The sequence below is a fragment of the Muntiacus reevesi genome, chromosome 14 (assembly GCF_963930625.1).
Source record: "Muntiacus reevesi chromosome 14, mMunRee1.1, whole genome shotgun sequence".
Taxonomy (NCBI): domain Eukaryota; kingdom Metazoa; phylum Chordata; class Mammalia; order Artiodactyla; family Cervidae; genus Muntiacus; species Muntiacus reevesi.
Window position 1 is genome coordinate 6,250,175 of NC_089262.1, and position 16,526 is coordinate 6,266,700.

General features: G+C 41.0%; 1 protein-coding gene across 1 annotated transcript in view; it reads left to right on the plus strand.

The window, feature by feature from the left end:
- Positions 1–16,526, plus strand: part of ADCY2 (adenylate cyclase 2) — a 438,387-nt gene that overhangs the window by 332,586 nt on the left and 89,275 nt on the right. The window contains exon 14 of the mRNA XM_065905185.1: positions 1,686–1,783. Within this exon, the coding sequence (XP_065761257.1) occupies positions 1,686–1,783 (98 nt within the window). The remainder of the gene's footprint in view (positions 1–1,685; positions 1,784–16,526) is intronic.

Sequence of the window (16,526 nt, forward strand, 5' to 3'; positions counted from 1 at the left end):
ACTACAGACGGTTTAGCAAATTGATGTTTGATCCAATTTATTATTATTATTGTTATCAAAGAATTTAGAGACTAATGACTACTTATTATTTAAACACTAAATTAGTTCCTTCCTGATAGAAGTCCTTTTCCTTAATTAATACCACAAGGAAATTCCAACTCATGTCTCTACACAGGCCCAGAGAAAGAAGATAAGGGCATAATTGAATACATAAAATATAAATCACGTTTCAGCAATTATGTTAGCTTCTTCATCAGCATTGTAACTTACCCTGACTCTGAAGTCACAAAAGCAACCAAAGGAATATTCTAGTAAACAGAAAGTGATGTTTCCTGAAACATGCAGCGTGTGCTGACATTTCCCTGGTATATGTATTCGCAGAGGCTGCCTTTGAGACTGACTTTAGGCAGCATTGAGATTCAAGCTCACTTCTTGCCCTCCTGTCCCCGGCCTTCTCTGCAGGCCAGCAGGAGGGTTAAAAGGCTGCAAGACAAAAAGAAAAAGAAAAAAAGGCTGCAAGACAAAGAAGAGAAGCCAGACAACCCAGAGATCCATTATCTGCACCAAAACCCCAGAGGCCAAACCCCCAAAATACATACCTAACTTCCAATAACTTGGGAAACAGTCTGTGCAGACAGACTAATGCAGCCTGCCAGCAGCATTGTTTCAGGGGGCTTTGGTAGGCTTGCCACAAAAACCGTATTTCCTTAAATTTTATCATAGAACCCCTTTGGGAGGAGCAGTAAGTTTGGAAGCCTGGGTTCAGGAGCCAGTCCCCCTGGGTGGAGATCCTGCTGTGCTTGTGTGTCTTTCTGAGAATGTTCATGAGTCATCCTGGTTCGAAGTTTCTTTCATCCAAAACTAGGGACCATAGAGGTTCCTGCTGCAGGCAGTTTTTGTTGAGGATGAAATGACTCAGTCCACGCAAAGCGTTGCACATGCCCAGCGGACCATCACGTAGGAAAGGGGACATGTGACGGATCATTGTCATCATGAGTGCAAGGCTGGCCGGCTTTTCCTGCATAACTCGCCAGGGGCAGCCTCGGGCGGGTAGCTGCACTGGTCAATTTAGGATCCTGGATGCTGAGGAAAGCCACGTGGACCAGCTGATTCCACAGCATGAGGAGAAAGAATCCAACAGCCCGGCCCAGACGGGCCAACAAGTGCTCATAGAGAGTAGAGCCTGCTGGTCTGGTCTTGTAACTTCACTCACCACCTCTCAATAGTATAATAAAAGAGTGAAATGGATAAATAAAACGAGCAAACTGCATTTCCTCCATACTCTTCAAAGTCAAGTACTCCTCTGTGCAAAGCCACTTGCTTTCCCCAGGTAGCCGTGGAACTCAGACCCTCAAGGGAACCAGGATGCCTGCTCGCTCCTGGTACCTTAAGATTGCTCTCTCGTGTCTCTGGTCAGGCGCTCTGTCTCCTTGCTGGAGGGGTCCAGTTGCCTCTAAATGGGCTTCTGAACGGGTCGACTGGTAAAAACCGTGGTCCAGGGTCCCTCTCACAGCTCGTCTGGAGGGAGGAATCGTGCATCATCAGGGATGAACAGCTGTCCTTAGCTCGTTTTCTGCCACCACCTGCAAGCGTGATGCTTGAACCGGGCACAGTTAGGCTGCTGGGGGCTTGTTTCAGCCCTTCTCTCGGAGGACCGTCATTCCTGATTTCTTTTCTCCCCTCAGTACCGAGCCACCGCTCTGCCGGCCTTCAAGTATTATGTGACTTGCGCTTGCCTCATCTTCTTCTGCATCTTTATCGTGCAGGTTCTGGTCTTACCCAAGTAAGTACATGCAGTTCACCATTGGGGTGTTCACTGGGCGTGCCTTTCCCCCAGACTCAGCTATACTGAAGTTATACTATATAGAGGATAACTAGACTCAGTTATACTATATACAAGAGCATGCACATTTCCCAACAGAGCACTTATGTAACAAGGGTGGGGGAAAGGGTAGGGGGAAAGGTGGGAGGCAGGATGGGAGGCAGTGTGGGGCTGGGGAGGTTAATTCAGGATCTGTGAGGCTGAGGGCCCCTGTGTCTTAGTTATAGTAATTTTGACTTTTCAAAGTGGCCCTGTAGATTCACCTTACAGGGATTTTTTTAAAATTAATAGAATCATTTCACTTTATTTCCATATTATTCTGATACCCATGTCTAAGAAATGTAACCCAATACCTTTACCCAGAAAGAGCAGAATCACTAGATATTGTTTCTAATAAACAAACGTTATTGTATGCTGAAGACAGAGCCTGCCCTGGGCTCAGTTTGACCAGCGTCCATTCTGATTCCATGTTCTGCTCCCTGAAGCCCACCGGCTCTGCCGTCTCTGACTGTTATGAGTCACCGTCCAGCTGTCTCCCAGATCCCTGGGTATAGATGGGAGAACTGAGTGACCAGAGCTCCCACTTCACCACCTCCTGGGAAAAATCCAATCACTCTAGGATTCCTCCATAGACTTTGCTCTTGAATCCTGTGAAAGTGTTAATCGCTCAGTGGTGTCCCACTTTTTGTGACCTCATGGAATTTAGCCCACCAGGCTCCTCTGTCCATGGGATTCTCCAGGCAAGAATGCTGGAGTGGGCAGCCATTCCCTTCTCCAGGGGATCTTACCCCCCCAGGGACGGAACCCAGGTCTCCTGCGCTGCAGGCAGATTCTTTACCATCTGAGCTACTAGGAAATCTTAATGAGTGCAGTATTACAGTGCTTCGTAGTAGGTCAACTGACCTATTCTTTCTCATCATGAAATCTAAAGGAAAGGAAAACTGTCTATCTTTAATAACTGGGGATTAGGAATAAATTTAAGAAAAATTTTCTTTCCTATCATCATTGCCACTTTTGTAAAGGCTACAGTTATCATTTTCTGTCTACTTGGAGTGAGTTGACTGATTGTGTTTCACTTCAGCAGTGCAGCCACCATTTGTTGGCAACTTGAATTGCTCCAACAGGGTGACAGTTTGTCTCACAAACATGCTGAGCAAACTAGAAAGAAATGGTCTTCTTTCCCTCCGTACCCCATGGGATGCTTTTCCGGGTACCGAGCCAATACAAGGCAAAGCATCACTTCTATGTGTACAGTCCCAAAGCTACCTGCCCCCTTTTAGAAGTGGTGAACCTGGTCATCCCCTTCCCCCCATCAATGAGCGTTGAATGAATTTGTTCAGTGAATTCTTCCTTTAGACTTACACAATCGTCAGTGGAATCTGCCAAGGTCAACCTGTCAGTTTTCCACTGGAAATAAAAGATGCTAACAAAGTAAGCTCTGCACAGACAAGGCTTATTGAGCAGCAGGATGGCAGGGCATGCAAACAGGGATGCGGCTGAAACAAGTATCACCAAGGGGACGGGCCCTTGTTTCTAAAGCAGAGGGATTCATTTGCTACATCTTCCTATTGGATGAGTGTTTTTATATCTTCTACATCACAATTAAGACAATGTTTATCCCCGATTGCTGGGAGGGGAGAAAGTGACTAAGGCGTTACAAAAGATGATGTCAAAACAAAGGCGAAAAGACTTCCGGGAACAAGGGAAAACATTTCGTGGAATTACCCCTAAAAAAAAGAAAAAAGCAAGTTGGTATCTTTTCTGTCTTTGCTTTTATTTATTTAAGTTTTTGTCTCTTTTCTGTTGCATTCTTTTATGAGAACCCATCAGAGTTCGTTCCCTTGGGCATCATTACAAATTACTGGGTTTCTCTTGAGCAACAAGTTGGATTTTGAGCTTGAAAACTGTGAAATAGGTACGGGTTACAGTTCCCTTTTTGTGTTGGCGGTTAGAAAGCTCAGAGTGAGGTCTTTGGATGCCTCTCACAGGGAGACTTTACACCTACACTTTCAGTACTGGCCTTCTAGTATATTATGTCTTTTTCCTTCATTTTTCTTTCATGTTAATATCCTAATTTTTCTTTTTTTTTCTTTTTAAAAATCCTTGCTGTGAAATACTACAAAGATACAGAAAAATACAGGACATAATATAATAGAAATGCATTTGCACACAATCCGTATATCAGAAATGTTGAGCTGCATCATATTGAATATACATATGTTTCTGTGCTCCTGGGGACTTTATTCGTTGGGTTTGCTTCCTGCAAACAGTATCTGTTGTTACTGTATTTTTGCTTTTTTAATGTATTCATTCAGTCTGATGTCTTTTGTATATTAATGTGAGTTTATTCCATTTGTATTTATTCTTTTATTGATGCCTGTGGACTCACTCCTACTCTCTTATTTTATGTTTTGTTTACTCTGCTTTTCTTTGGTTTCCTCCACACCCCACATCCCCCATCTTCTTAACCACTAAAGGATTGATCAAGTTTGCTTTATTCTTGTTTTTCCTTTACTGGTTGGGAAATACATATATATATGGAGAGAGAGAGGATCCTATATATTTTTCTTTCTATAATTGCCATTGAAATTTTAACACTTCTTAATTTAATAAATTATAAAGTTGATCATTATGTCTCTTCCATGTAATTATTTCTTAGAATTTTAGTTCCAGATGGTAACTGTAGTCAATATTTATTTAGATTCCCCTGCCTTCTTTATCATTTTATTTGTTCATCAGTGCTTTGTAAAAATTATTCTTTCCTTCAAGTTTATTTTCCTTCTTGTTGATGTGTAACATTTGTTAGTTCTTTTATTTAATATCTGTGAGTAGTGGCGGCTCCTATTTTTGTTTCTATTAAAATGTCTTTATCTGCTTTATTTTAATTTGCTCTTGAACAATAGTGTGAGTATAAAATTCTTATCTTCCCTTAGTATTTTGATGTTATTGCATTGAATTTCAGCTTCTACTGTTGCTAGGGAATGTCTTCTGTCCACCCCATTGCATTCTTTTGTAGGTAATGGGTCTTTCCTCTCTGTGTGCTTTTCAGGTTTGTTGTTTGGAGGGTGGGGAGGGGGGCTTGGTTTTCACTCTATTGTTTGTAGATATGCGTGGGCTCCTAATCCCCTGAGTGAGCAGATGTGACCTTTTCCCGCCTGGGGGTTCCCGCCTTTGCTCCGTGCTTGCCGCCCTCGGCCCGTGCTACTCCGCCTGCTTCCCCTCCTCTGTTCGCTCTTTCTCCTGAAGCGTTTCAGTTGTTTGTTGCGCTGTTCATTCTGTGCTCCGGGCGCCGCAGCTTTCCTCAAAGTTCCCACCTCTTTCCTTCTCTGGGATGCATTCTGGTGACTATTTCACCCACAGTGAGTTTATGATCTCAGTGATCATGTTTCCATATTTAAGAAGTCTACTTTCTCTCTGTTGCTGCTGTTCACTCACTAAGCTGTGTCTGACTCCGTGTGACCCCGTGGACAGCAGCACTCCGGCCTCTCCTGTCCTCACCGCCTCCCAGAGCTTGCTCAGACTCACGCCCACTGAGTCGGCGATGCCGTCCAACCGTCTCGTCCTCGTTGCCCCTTCTCCTCCTGTCCTTCCTGATACCTCAGATGGTAAAGAGTCTGCCTGCGATGCAGGAGACCTGGGATTAACCGCAGGTCAGAAAGAGCCCCTGGAGCAGGGAATGGCACCCCACTCCAGGACTCTTGCCTGGAGAATCCCATGGACAGAGGAGCCTGGCGGGCTACAGGCCATGGGATCACAAAGAGTCAGACATGACTGAGCGACATTTTATCTGAGATTTTCTTATAATTCTCTATTTGGCCTATGCATATGTTTTCTCCTCTTATTTTCAGATTTTAAACATACTATATATATATATGGAACATACTATATATATATGGAATTATCACATTTCCTTCTGGTATTTATGCTTCACAAATGCAGGAATTCTGTTACTTACTCTTGCTGTGGTCCCTCTCATGGCCGTGTGTCTTCTTGGGTCGTCTATAATTTTAGCTGTGAGTTCATCAAAGCAAGGGTTTGGGTCCAGGGTAGTCTCATGTTTTCTGAGTTGTGAAGGCATCACTGTGATAGGTTTTCACTGTATCTCTGCCAGGTATGTCTGGGGTTTGCCAGTTCCAAGCCACAGTATTTTTTGGAAATCCTTAGGTCTAGGTTCCTCCACTAAATAGGTCGTGTGAATTTGATTGGCCCCTTAACGTGGATCACAATTGGGGATCTCAAGTTTTCCAAGGCTACTCTTTTTCCATTTGGGACCCTACATAGTCAGTGTCCCTGAAAATTAGTTGGATATAGTTTTTATGTTTCCTGTTTCCTGATAGGATAGCACTTTATACTTCTGACTTGATTCAAGAGCTCAGTACTAATTTTCCATTAAGAAAATCCTGTAAGCATCACCAACCTTGCATTGACATTAAATCTCACACTTACTTCATGGCATGTGTCTGCCCCTGGTTCCTTCCAAGCCATTTAGCATCAACACCTCTCAGCATCAGCTTTCAGTTCCCTCTGTGTAGGGTATTCTCGTCTTTGCTCTGAGTGTGTCTATTTAAAAGTAATATCTGTTATACTTTATGAAGCATGTATATTGAGATAATATGCTTTTCTGACATGCCCTCACTTGTTTTCAAATACACTGGATTATAGTTTCATTTTATTTTGTCTGTTCTCCTTCTTGTAAACTGCTTGTTTTTTGAAAAACAGGAGAGATATGTTGAAATGAGTGAGTAAACGCATAAAGTACTGAGTGAATGAATAACTGGTAACAGGGAGATGTGATCTTGAAAGGACTGGTAAAGGGAAGTGTTTTCATGAAAGAGGGCCTTCCATCATCCCTTTTGGACCCATAATTTTTCAATCTGGCTCTTGGGATTTAAACAGGTATAATTAAATTATTAGCTGGCTCCTCTTTTTGGAGTTGTTCTCTCATTTCTGTCTGCCTTGTACTATAACTTTATCAGAAATGTGGTGTGCATATGTGCTAAGCCGCTTCAGTCACGTCTGAGTCTTTGTGGCCTCATGAACTGTAGCCTACCAGGCTCCTCTGTCCATGGGATTCTCCACGCATACACTGGAGTGTGTGGCCAGGTTCTCCTCCAGGGGGTCTTCCTGACCCAGAGATCAAACCTGCATCTCTTACATCTCCCGTATTGGCAAGCAGATTCTTTGCTACTAGCACCACCTGGAAAGCCCATCAGAAATGTGAGCTACCTTAAAAGATCAGAAATGATTAAGCAGGAATTTTTGCCTTTCTTAGTAGTTTCATTCATATTGTCTGTAAACTAAATAGATTATGTTAAATCAGTCATAGCAGTTATTAAAATAAGAATGATTTTTTTGTAATAATGTTCAGTGAAATATGATGTGTTTCATTAACCCAAGCAAAATCAAGAATAATGACCTTTTCCTTAAGGAAAATTAATAGTGAATTACAATCTTAACATCTTAGAACTATTATTTCTACTGAGATTCTTTAATATGAATTCTGTTACTCATGTTAGTAATTAATGCTCTTTAATGATTTAATAATGATTTCAAAAGAGTTGTTTTTATTTTGCTTTTATCTTCAAAAAGGAAACAAATAGGAAAGAGTTTAATTCTTCTAAAAACAAATGATGGATAATGACTATTTTGGAGGCAGTTTTGCTTTGGTAAGCAAGCAGAGTTGTGGGCCCCCATACTGTGTTCAGTCCCTCAGTCTTGTCTGACTCTGCAACCCCACAGACTGTAGCCCGCGAGGCTCCTCTGTCCATGGGATTTTCCAGGCAAGAATACTGGAGTGGCTTGCCATTTCCTTCTCCAAGGGATCTTCCTGACCCAGAGATCAAACCTGCATCTCCCATGTCTCCTGCATTGCAGGTAGATTCTTTACCCATTAAGCCATCGGTCATACTAGATATCACGAAAGTGAGTTGCTTCTTGCATTATCTTAATGCAGTAGATATTAATCTTGTGGTGGACAGGAGTGGGAAAGGAAAGGAAAAGAGAGAACAGAAAGAAAGAAAAGAAAGAAAACAAAAAATGAAGCAAGATCATTCTCACTGTGCAAGATAAATGAACCATGTAGCTTTTCCTGAAGTGAACAATATTTTACCCTGAATTCAAGTCCTCTGAACATATAGACATGCCTCATAGTTGTTAGCTTGAATGGAAGTTAATGGTTTAGTATGCTCACTTGCTTAATCATGTCTGACTCTTTGCAACCCCATGGATTACAGCCCACCAAGCTGCTCTGTCCATGGAATTTACCAAGCAAGAATACTGGAGAAGGTTGTCATTTCTTTCTCCAAATGGTTTCGTTCCCTCCCCATAATCTAAGACCAGAAGTTTCTTGGATTCCCTAGGGACCTTGGGTCCCTCCAGCTCACACTCTGCTTTCCCTAGACTTTGGTCCTCATCTTCACTGTCTAAGATGGCAGTATCCTGTGAGGAGCATAGGATGGAGGAACAGACCCAGAAGCAGAGTGAAAAAGGCTTTTAAAACTGTCATCTCTGAAGATACCTCCCAGAAGGTATGAGGATACATCCTAACACTTTGGTCTATAACCCAAGACAGATCTTAGTCACCTGGGTGAAGCTAGCTGCAAGGGAAGCTGGAAAATGTCACCTTTAGTACATGTAACAGGACACCCCTCTGAAAATTCTATTATCAAGAAAAAGTGCATTTCGTGGGAATCAGTGCTCACTCCAGGAGTGTGTGGCTGCCTGTATGTCACTGATTTAGTAAGATTTGAGGGACAGTGTTGATAAAAAGGAGGCTGAGTGTGTCTTTACTCAACAAAACTGGCCATTACACTTTTACTTTGTATTCGAGCTATACTCTGAGCATTTTTATCAAAAAGAGAAATTCTTAGGAGATACTTTATACTTTGTATCTGGGCTATATTCTGAGCATTTGTAATAAAAATAGAAATTCATGAGAAATTCATGCATGCATTCAGTCCATCATTTATGGAATCACCCAACAGTTCTGTATCAAGCTACCATATACCAGATTTGGTTATAGAGATGCCGGGGAAGTAACAGTGACCCCCAAAATCCTTTCCCTCTTACAGCTTGAATTCTATGAAGAGGCATAACAATAGCATAATAAACTAATGTTAACAATTCAGTGGTGATAAGCTTTCAGAAAAATTAAGACAGGATCCTGTAGAGTGAGGGAAGGTGGTGTTTCAGATGAGGGCTGTCAGGGAAGGCATCATGGATTGAGTGATGTGGAAGAGAAGTCTGAATGAATTGAAATGGTAAGCGTGAATACCTGGCAGGAGAACATTCTAGATGATGGAGGTCACACATGTGTTTAGGGACCAACACAGAGGCAGGGGTTGGGAGTAGAGTGAGCCAGGGAGAGTGTGGAAATGGAATCATAGGAGTAGTGAGACCAGTAGGTCGTGTTACCCCCACAGGGCTGACTGAATGCTGGAGAGCTTTGGACTGAATGCTGAGTGTAAGGGGAAGCCCTGGGAGGCTGTCAGCTGAGGACGGGCACTAGCTGTGCTTGAAGTGTTGTTCTTGATGCTCTGGAAGGGGGTGGGTGGAAATAGGAAGACCGTATAAGGAGATGGTTTGTACCCGAGCAGCCACGGAGATGTAAAAAGTGGTCCAGTTCTGGGACATGTTACGAAGAGTGATGAGGGAAGTCTTGCTGTTGGACGGGAGACGAAGACTAAGAGAAACCTCAGTTCTGTAGGGTCTTGTTTGTTTGTTGCTGTTGTTGGCCTGGACAACAAGAAAAAATTGGACAGCCGTTTACAGAGTGGGAGACTCCTGGGGAAGGAACAAGTCAGAGAGAAGTGTAGGATGAAGGGCTCGGTTCAGAGCATTGAAGACGTGCGTGTGCATGTTAATATTAGCATCCAGGAGGTGGACTTCACGGAGGGAGGGAGGGTGTGTGAGAGCCCGTAGTTCGTGAGTGGAGTCAGGATGGACAGAGTCATAATTTGGAAAGATCAACACATAGGTAGTATTTATAAACCTGGGAGGAGATGAGCTCAACTAAGGAGTGTACAAAGAGAAGACCATAGGACCTTCAGAAAATTCAAGTCTTTGGCCCTTATTGTTGGTATGGAGTGGGAATGCTTTACTCTGCCAAGTATAACTCCTTCTCCCTGTCCAGCATCACAAGACCTTCAAGTGGCCAGAACATGTCAATTCCGCTAAGTCCTATTATTGGAGAGAGGCTGTAATAATCTGTAATGGTGATGAATATTTAAATGCATTGTCTCCTTTTTCACCTTTCAATTCTTTTCTTTTTTTAGCAAATTCTTCTTTATTTTGAGATTCTATCACCTATCACTTAAAAAGAGAGGGGAGATTTTTATTATTTCATGCTAACATGCAGTTAAAAGGTTTTTTTCCCCTCTCTATTCTTATTATCCTAACTAAATACCACGTAACATGTGAACAGAGCATTGATAAGAGAGTCTACATCAGTCTTGGGGGGAGCAAGCTGGATATCTCCTGTCAGCAAGCATGCTTCCTCTCTCTGTCAAGACCCCCTGTAAGCAATAAACTAACCCCCTGTAAGCAGTAAAATAAACTGAAGGAAAAAAGCGAAAGGAGAAAGGACCTTGTCTCAAATAGCCTTTTCCATATATTGTAACAATGCACTGAATTAAAGTGCCTAAGTCAAAAATGACCACTAAAAAGTGTAATTTTTCTTGCCTCCTGATAGCAGAGAGTCGAGTTTGCTTTTCAGTGAGTATATAGATCAATTATGCCTGTAAGTTAAAAAAAAAAAAGAAAAAAAGAAAAGGCTTTGCAACCAGAATCTTAATTAAAATTGATTGCATTACACAAACAACTCGGTATGCTTAATGAGCCTGAACATGCTTTTGATAGAACAGGCAGGATAAATGGTTATAATTAAGGACTTTTGACCAACCATGACTTTGATCATGGTAATTCTTGTTCGCTGGGATGAGAGTTACCTCCAGCCCAACAACAGTGCCAATGTGCTGTGGACTGGAGCAGTAGACAGCTCCCCCAGGGAAGCAAGTCACAGAGCTCTGGATCTCAGATGGTGATGTCATGTTCTCATACAAGATCATGTCAGCTGCACACACAGACAGTTGTACTTCTTCCTGTCCAATCTAGTGCTTCTTATTTCATTTTCCTGCCTAATTTCCCGGACTAGAAGCTCCAGTACAGTGTTCCATAGATGAAGCCTTGGCACACATATATTCTTGTTCATGATCTTGGAAGGAAAACGTCCAGTCCTTCATCATTAAGTATGATGTTGTCTGTGTGCTTTTCATAGATGCCTTTTATCAGGATAAAGAAAATCCCTTTCATCGTGGTCTGTTGAGTGTTTTTACAACGAAAGGGTGTTGGACTTTGTCATGTTGATCTATTGAGATAATCATTTGAGGCTTTTTTCCCCTTATTCTATTAATATAGTGTATCACATTAATTGATTTTCAGGTATTAAACCAGCCTTGCCTTTCTCAGATAAATCCTACTTGGTCATGGTATATGTAACCCTCTTCATGTGTGGCTAGATCTGGTTTGCTAATATTTTGTCAAGGACTTTTGAATCTAAATGCGTAAGAGATACTGGTCTCTAGTTTTGTTTTCTTGTGCCGTCCTCATCTGGTATTGGTATAGGGTGATAATGGCTTCACAGAATCACTTAGTAACTGTCCAATCCCCTTTATCTTCTAGAGGAGTTTGTGGAAAAAGTAGTATAAATTCTTCTTTAAGAGTTTTGTAAAACTCAGCAATGTAAGCCATCTGGGCATGAGCTTTTCCTTGTGAGTAGTTTTTATTTTTGTTTTGTTTTTAAATTGCTAATTCAATTGCTCATTTATAGATTTATTCAGATTTTTCGTTTCTTATGAAGTCATGTTTGGTAGTTTGTCTCCAATCATACTTTTAAGCCTATTCATTCCTACTTTACGGGGCACTTGTCATCCATTCCAGCAGGACACAAACAGTTTGTGGTGTCAGGGCCAGTTTTTTCCCTTAACAACCTCGTATCTTCCTTTAATGGATTCTTACGGTTGAGAAAAAAGCAAACTAGATACATCCAGAAAAAAATATCACCAGATGCTCTTCACCATGTCCCGTGGATTACTGTGAAATGTGAGAGTCAAATTTTAAGGCACTTGTTGTTTTTTCAGGCTCTAATGTAGCTGTTTGACATGACTCCAGAATGCCCAGGATCTGTATCAAACATGTTATGGTGGAATAATTATTCCTAAAAACAGACACTGAAATGCATTTTAGAAAACAGGAGTCCATGGAACTGAACTCTAGTACAAGAATCTTTTATTTAAATTCTGATTCATAAAATTAATTATGTGATTTTAAAGTAGATCAACCCATGATAATTTTTGTTAAATCTGTTATGATTTTTGTAATTAAAGGCCAATGTAATCAGTCATCCATAAGGAAATTGATATATGGCATATCCTATGGAATATGTAGGTATTTTCTGCATGGTTCTAATAAAAACTGAATGGTTTGCTCTTTTTTCAAAGGAAGAGGGAAGACAGTTGGAGAAGCAACTGATTGTAACCATTCTTAGGTTTCAATCTGATCACTAATGCTATCATACTACCTAGAAAAAAAAACTTTAGTTAATGGATTAGAGTTCTATAAAGAAAACAGAAGTGGCCTCAGGAGTTTCATCAAGGGAATTTAATACAATGAAGTGTTTACAGATGAGGGCAAAGCTGAGAAGTCAAACGGGATGGCAAAGAAGCCAAGAGGTGAGCAAAGCAGCAAATTGTACCACCCTAGGTGGGAAGGACACAGGTGGATGCAGGGTCACCAGAAGTGTAGATCCGAGAACCATGGCCAGCCAGGATGCTTCCCTGACAGGAGTGTGGACCCATGTAGACAGCAGAAGATGCAGCCCATTCAGAGAATGACTGTTAAATAGAGAAGAAGCAGAAATACCCAGGCTTCCTTCTGCTCCCCTCCCAGGCTTTCCCCACCACTTCCCACCGGCCAAACCTTGTTAGAACCAGTTGGCAAAGAATCTGGAAAACGGAGTTTGTAGGAGATGGGATGGAAAAGTGTTTGAAAACAAACAGGAAATTATCAGCATATTTAGTGACAAATATTCACAAATTTGTTGAAATACATCTGTAAACAGCAGGAAGAATAAATATACATAACACCACATGTGTTATATCATACTCAAATGGCTGAAGCCAAAGAAAAAAGAAAGAAAGGAAAAAAAAAAAAACTTAAATGTAGTCCAAGGAAAAAAAGACATTGTGAATGTGAGGGACCAGTAATGGAAATGTTGACTGACTTCTCATCAGAACCACTGATATAAACATATTCAATCTGGGACTAAATATTCAATAAAAATATTCCTTTTTAAAAAATGAGATGAAAGCCATTTTGCAAGTGAAAGAAAGTTAGAGGAATTCATCACCAGCAAACCTATAGGAGGGATTGGGATGGGGAATACATGTAAATCCATGGCTGATTCATGTCAATGTATGACAGAAGCCACTACAATATTGTAAAGTAATTAGTCTCCAACTAATAAAAATAAATGGAAAAAAAAAAAAAAAGAAATGCTAATGGAAGTTCTTCAAGCTTAACTGAAATGATACCAGAGGCAAATTTGAATCTACAGGAAGGAATGAAGAGAAGAATGTACTCTTAATATGTGAGCATATAAAAGACCATATGTTTATATGGTATTAATTTTTCTAAAAGATAACTGATCATTTAATGCAAAAAATAATAGCTACACTAAGTATTCTGATGCAGAGAAGAGTGGGATTACATTGTTGTCAGTTGAGTTCAGTTCAGTTGCTCAGTCATGTCCGACTCTCTGCGACCCCGTGAATCACAGCACGCCAGGCCTCCCTGTCCATCACCAACTCCCGGAGTCCACTCAAACTCATGCCCATCGAGTCGGTAATGCCATCCAGTCATCTCATCCTCTGTCGTCCCCTTCTCCTCCTACCCCCAATCCCTTCTGCCCCCAACCCCTCCCAGCATCAGGGTCTTTCCCAATGAGTCAACTCTTTGCATGAGGTGGCCAAAGTATTGGAGTTTCCCCTTCAGCATCAGTCCTTCCAGTGAACACCCAGGACTGATCTCCTTCAGGGCTGACTGGTTGGCTGTCCTTGCAGTAGTATACTATATTAGTGTTTTTCATTCTGGCTTACTTCACTCTGTATAATAGGCTCCAGTTTCATCCACCTCACTAGAACTGATTCAAATGTATTCTTTTTAATGACTGAGTAATATTCCATGGTGTATATGTACCACAGCTTCCTTATCCATTCATCTGCTGATGGGCATCTAGGTTGCTTCCATGTCCTGGCTATTATAAACAGTGCTGCGATGAACATTGGGGTGCACGTGTCTCTTTCAATTCTGGTTTCCTCATTGTGTATGCCCAGCAGTGGGATTGCTGGGTCATATGGCAGTTCTATTTCCAGTTTTTTAAGGAATCTCCACACTGTTCTTCATAGTGGCTGTACTAGTTTGCATTCCCACCAGCAGTGTAAGAGGGTTCCCTTTTCTCCACACCCTCTCCAGCATTTATTGTTTGTAGACTTTTGGATAGCAGCCATCCTGACTGGCATGTAATGGTACCTCATTGTGGTTTTGATTTGCATTTCTCTGATAGTGAGTGATATTGAACATCTTTTCATGTGTTTGTTAGCCATCTGTATGTCTTTGGAGAAATGTCTGTTTAGTTCTTTGGCCCATTTTTTGACTGGGTCATTTATTTTTCTGGAATTGAGCTTCAGGAGTTGCTTGTATATTTTTGAGATTAATTCTTTGTCAGTTGCTTCATTTGCTATTATTTTCTCCCATTATGAAGGCTGTCTTTTCACCTTGCTTATACTTTCCTTTGTTGTGCAAAAGCTTTTAAGTTTCATTCGGTTTATTTTTGTTTTTATTTCCATTACTCTGGGAGTTGGGTCATAGAGGATTCTGCTGTGATTTATGTCGGAGTGTGTTTTGCCTGTGCTTTCCTCTAGGATTTTTATAGTTTCTGGTCTTACATTTAGATCTTTAATCCATTCTGAGTTTATTTTTGTGAATAGTGTTAGAAAGTGTTCTAGTTTCATTCTTTTACACGTGGTTGACCAGTCTTCCCAGCACCACTTGTTAAAGAGATTGTCTTTTTTCCATTGTATATTCTTGCCTCCTTTGTCAAAGATAAGTTATTCATAGGTGCATGGATTTATCTCTGGGCTTTCTATTTTATTCCATTGATCTATATTTCTGTCCTTGTGCCAATACCATACTGTCTTGATGACTGTAGCTTTGTAATATAGCCCGAAGCCAGGCTGGTTGATTCCTCCAGTTCCATTCTTCTTTCTCAAGATTACTTTGGCTATTCAAGGTTTTTTGTAATTCCATACAAACTGTGAAATTATTTCTTCTAGTTCTGTGAAAAATACCATTGGTAGCTTGATAGGGATTGCATTGAATCTATAGATTGCTTTAGGTAATATACTCATTTTCACTATATTTATTCTTCCAATCCATGAATTTGGTGTATTTCTCCATCTATTTGTGTCATCTTTGATTTCTTTCTTCAGTGTTTTATAGTTTTCTATATATAAGTCTTTTGTTTCTTTAGGTAGATTTATTCCTAAGTATTTTATTCTTTTCATTGCAATGGTGAATGGTGACTGTTTCCTTAATTTCTCTTTCTGTTTTCTCATTGTTAGTGTATAGGAATGCAAGGGATTTCTGTGGACTCTGTGGGAGAAGGCAAGGGTGGGATGATTTGAGAGAACAGCACTGAAACATGTATATTATCATATGTGAAACAGATCACCAGTCCTGGTTCGATGCATGAGACAAGGTGCTCAGGGTTGGTGCACTGGGATGACCCTGAGGGATGGGACAGGGAGGGAGGTGGGAGGGGGGTTCAGGATGGGGAACACACGTACACCCATGGCGGATTCATGTCAGTGTATGGCAGAAACCACTACAGTATTGCAAAGTAACTAGCCTCCAATTAAAATAAATAAATTTTAAAAATAAGCCACCAAATAATGTGTAGTTAGAGCCCATTTTGAAAAGTAAGAAAAAAGACTAGAAGGAAATGCAATAAAAAATTAACTTCTCTCTAAAAAAAATTAAAAAATAAAAGTTTGATTCCTAAAAAAAATAAAACTAATCCCAACTATTTCAGTGTTAAACTGTATACTTCTGAATAACCTAGTCAAATAAAAAATCACAAGACAGTGTGTATGTATGGCTGAGTCCCTTCACTGTTCACTGGAAACTATCACAGCATTGTTAATTGCTATACCTCAATACAAAAATACAGAATGTACAGAGGTGAGAGTTGGACCATAAAGAAGGCTGAGCACTGAAGAACTGATGCTTTCAAATTGTGGTGCTGCAGAAGGCTCTTGGGAGGCCCTTGGACTGCAAGATCAAACCAGTTAATTCTAAAGGAAATCAACCCTGAATATTGATTGGAAGGACTGATGCTGAAGCTGAAGCTCCAATACTTTGGCCACCTGATGTGAAGAGCCGGCTCATTGGAAAAGACCGTGATGCCGAGAAAGATTGAACGCAGAAGGAGAAGGGGGCAGCAGAGGATGAGATGGCTAGATAGCATCACAGACTCAATGGACATGAATTTGAGCAAACTCCAGGAGATACTGACAGACAGAGAAGCCTGGCATGCTGCAGTCCATAGGGTCCCAAAGAGTCAGACATGACTTAACGACTGAACAACAAT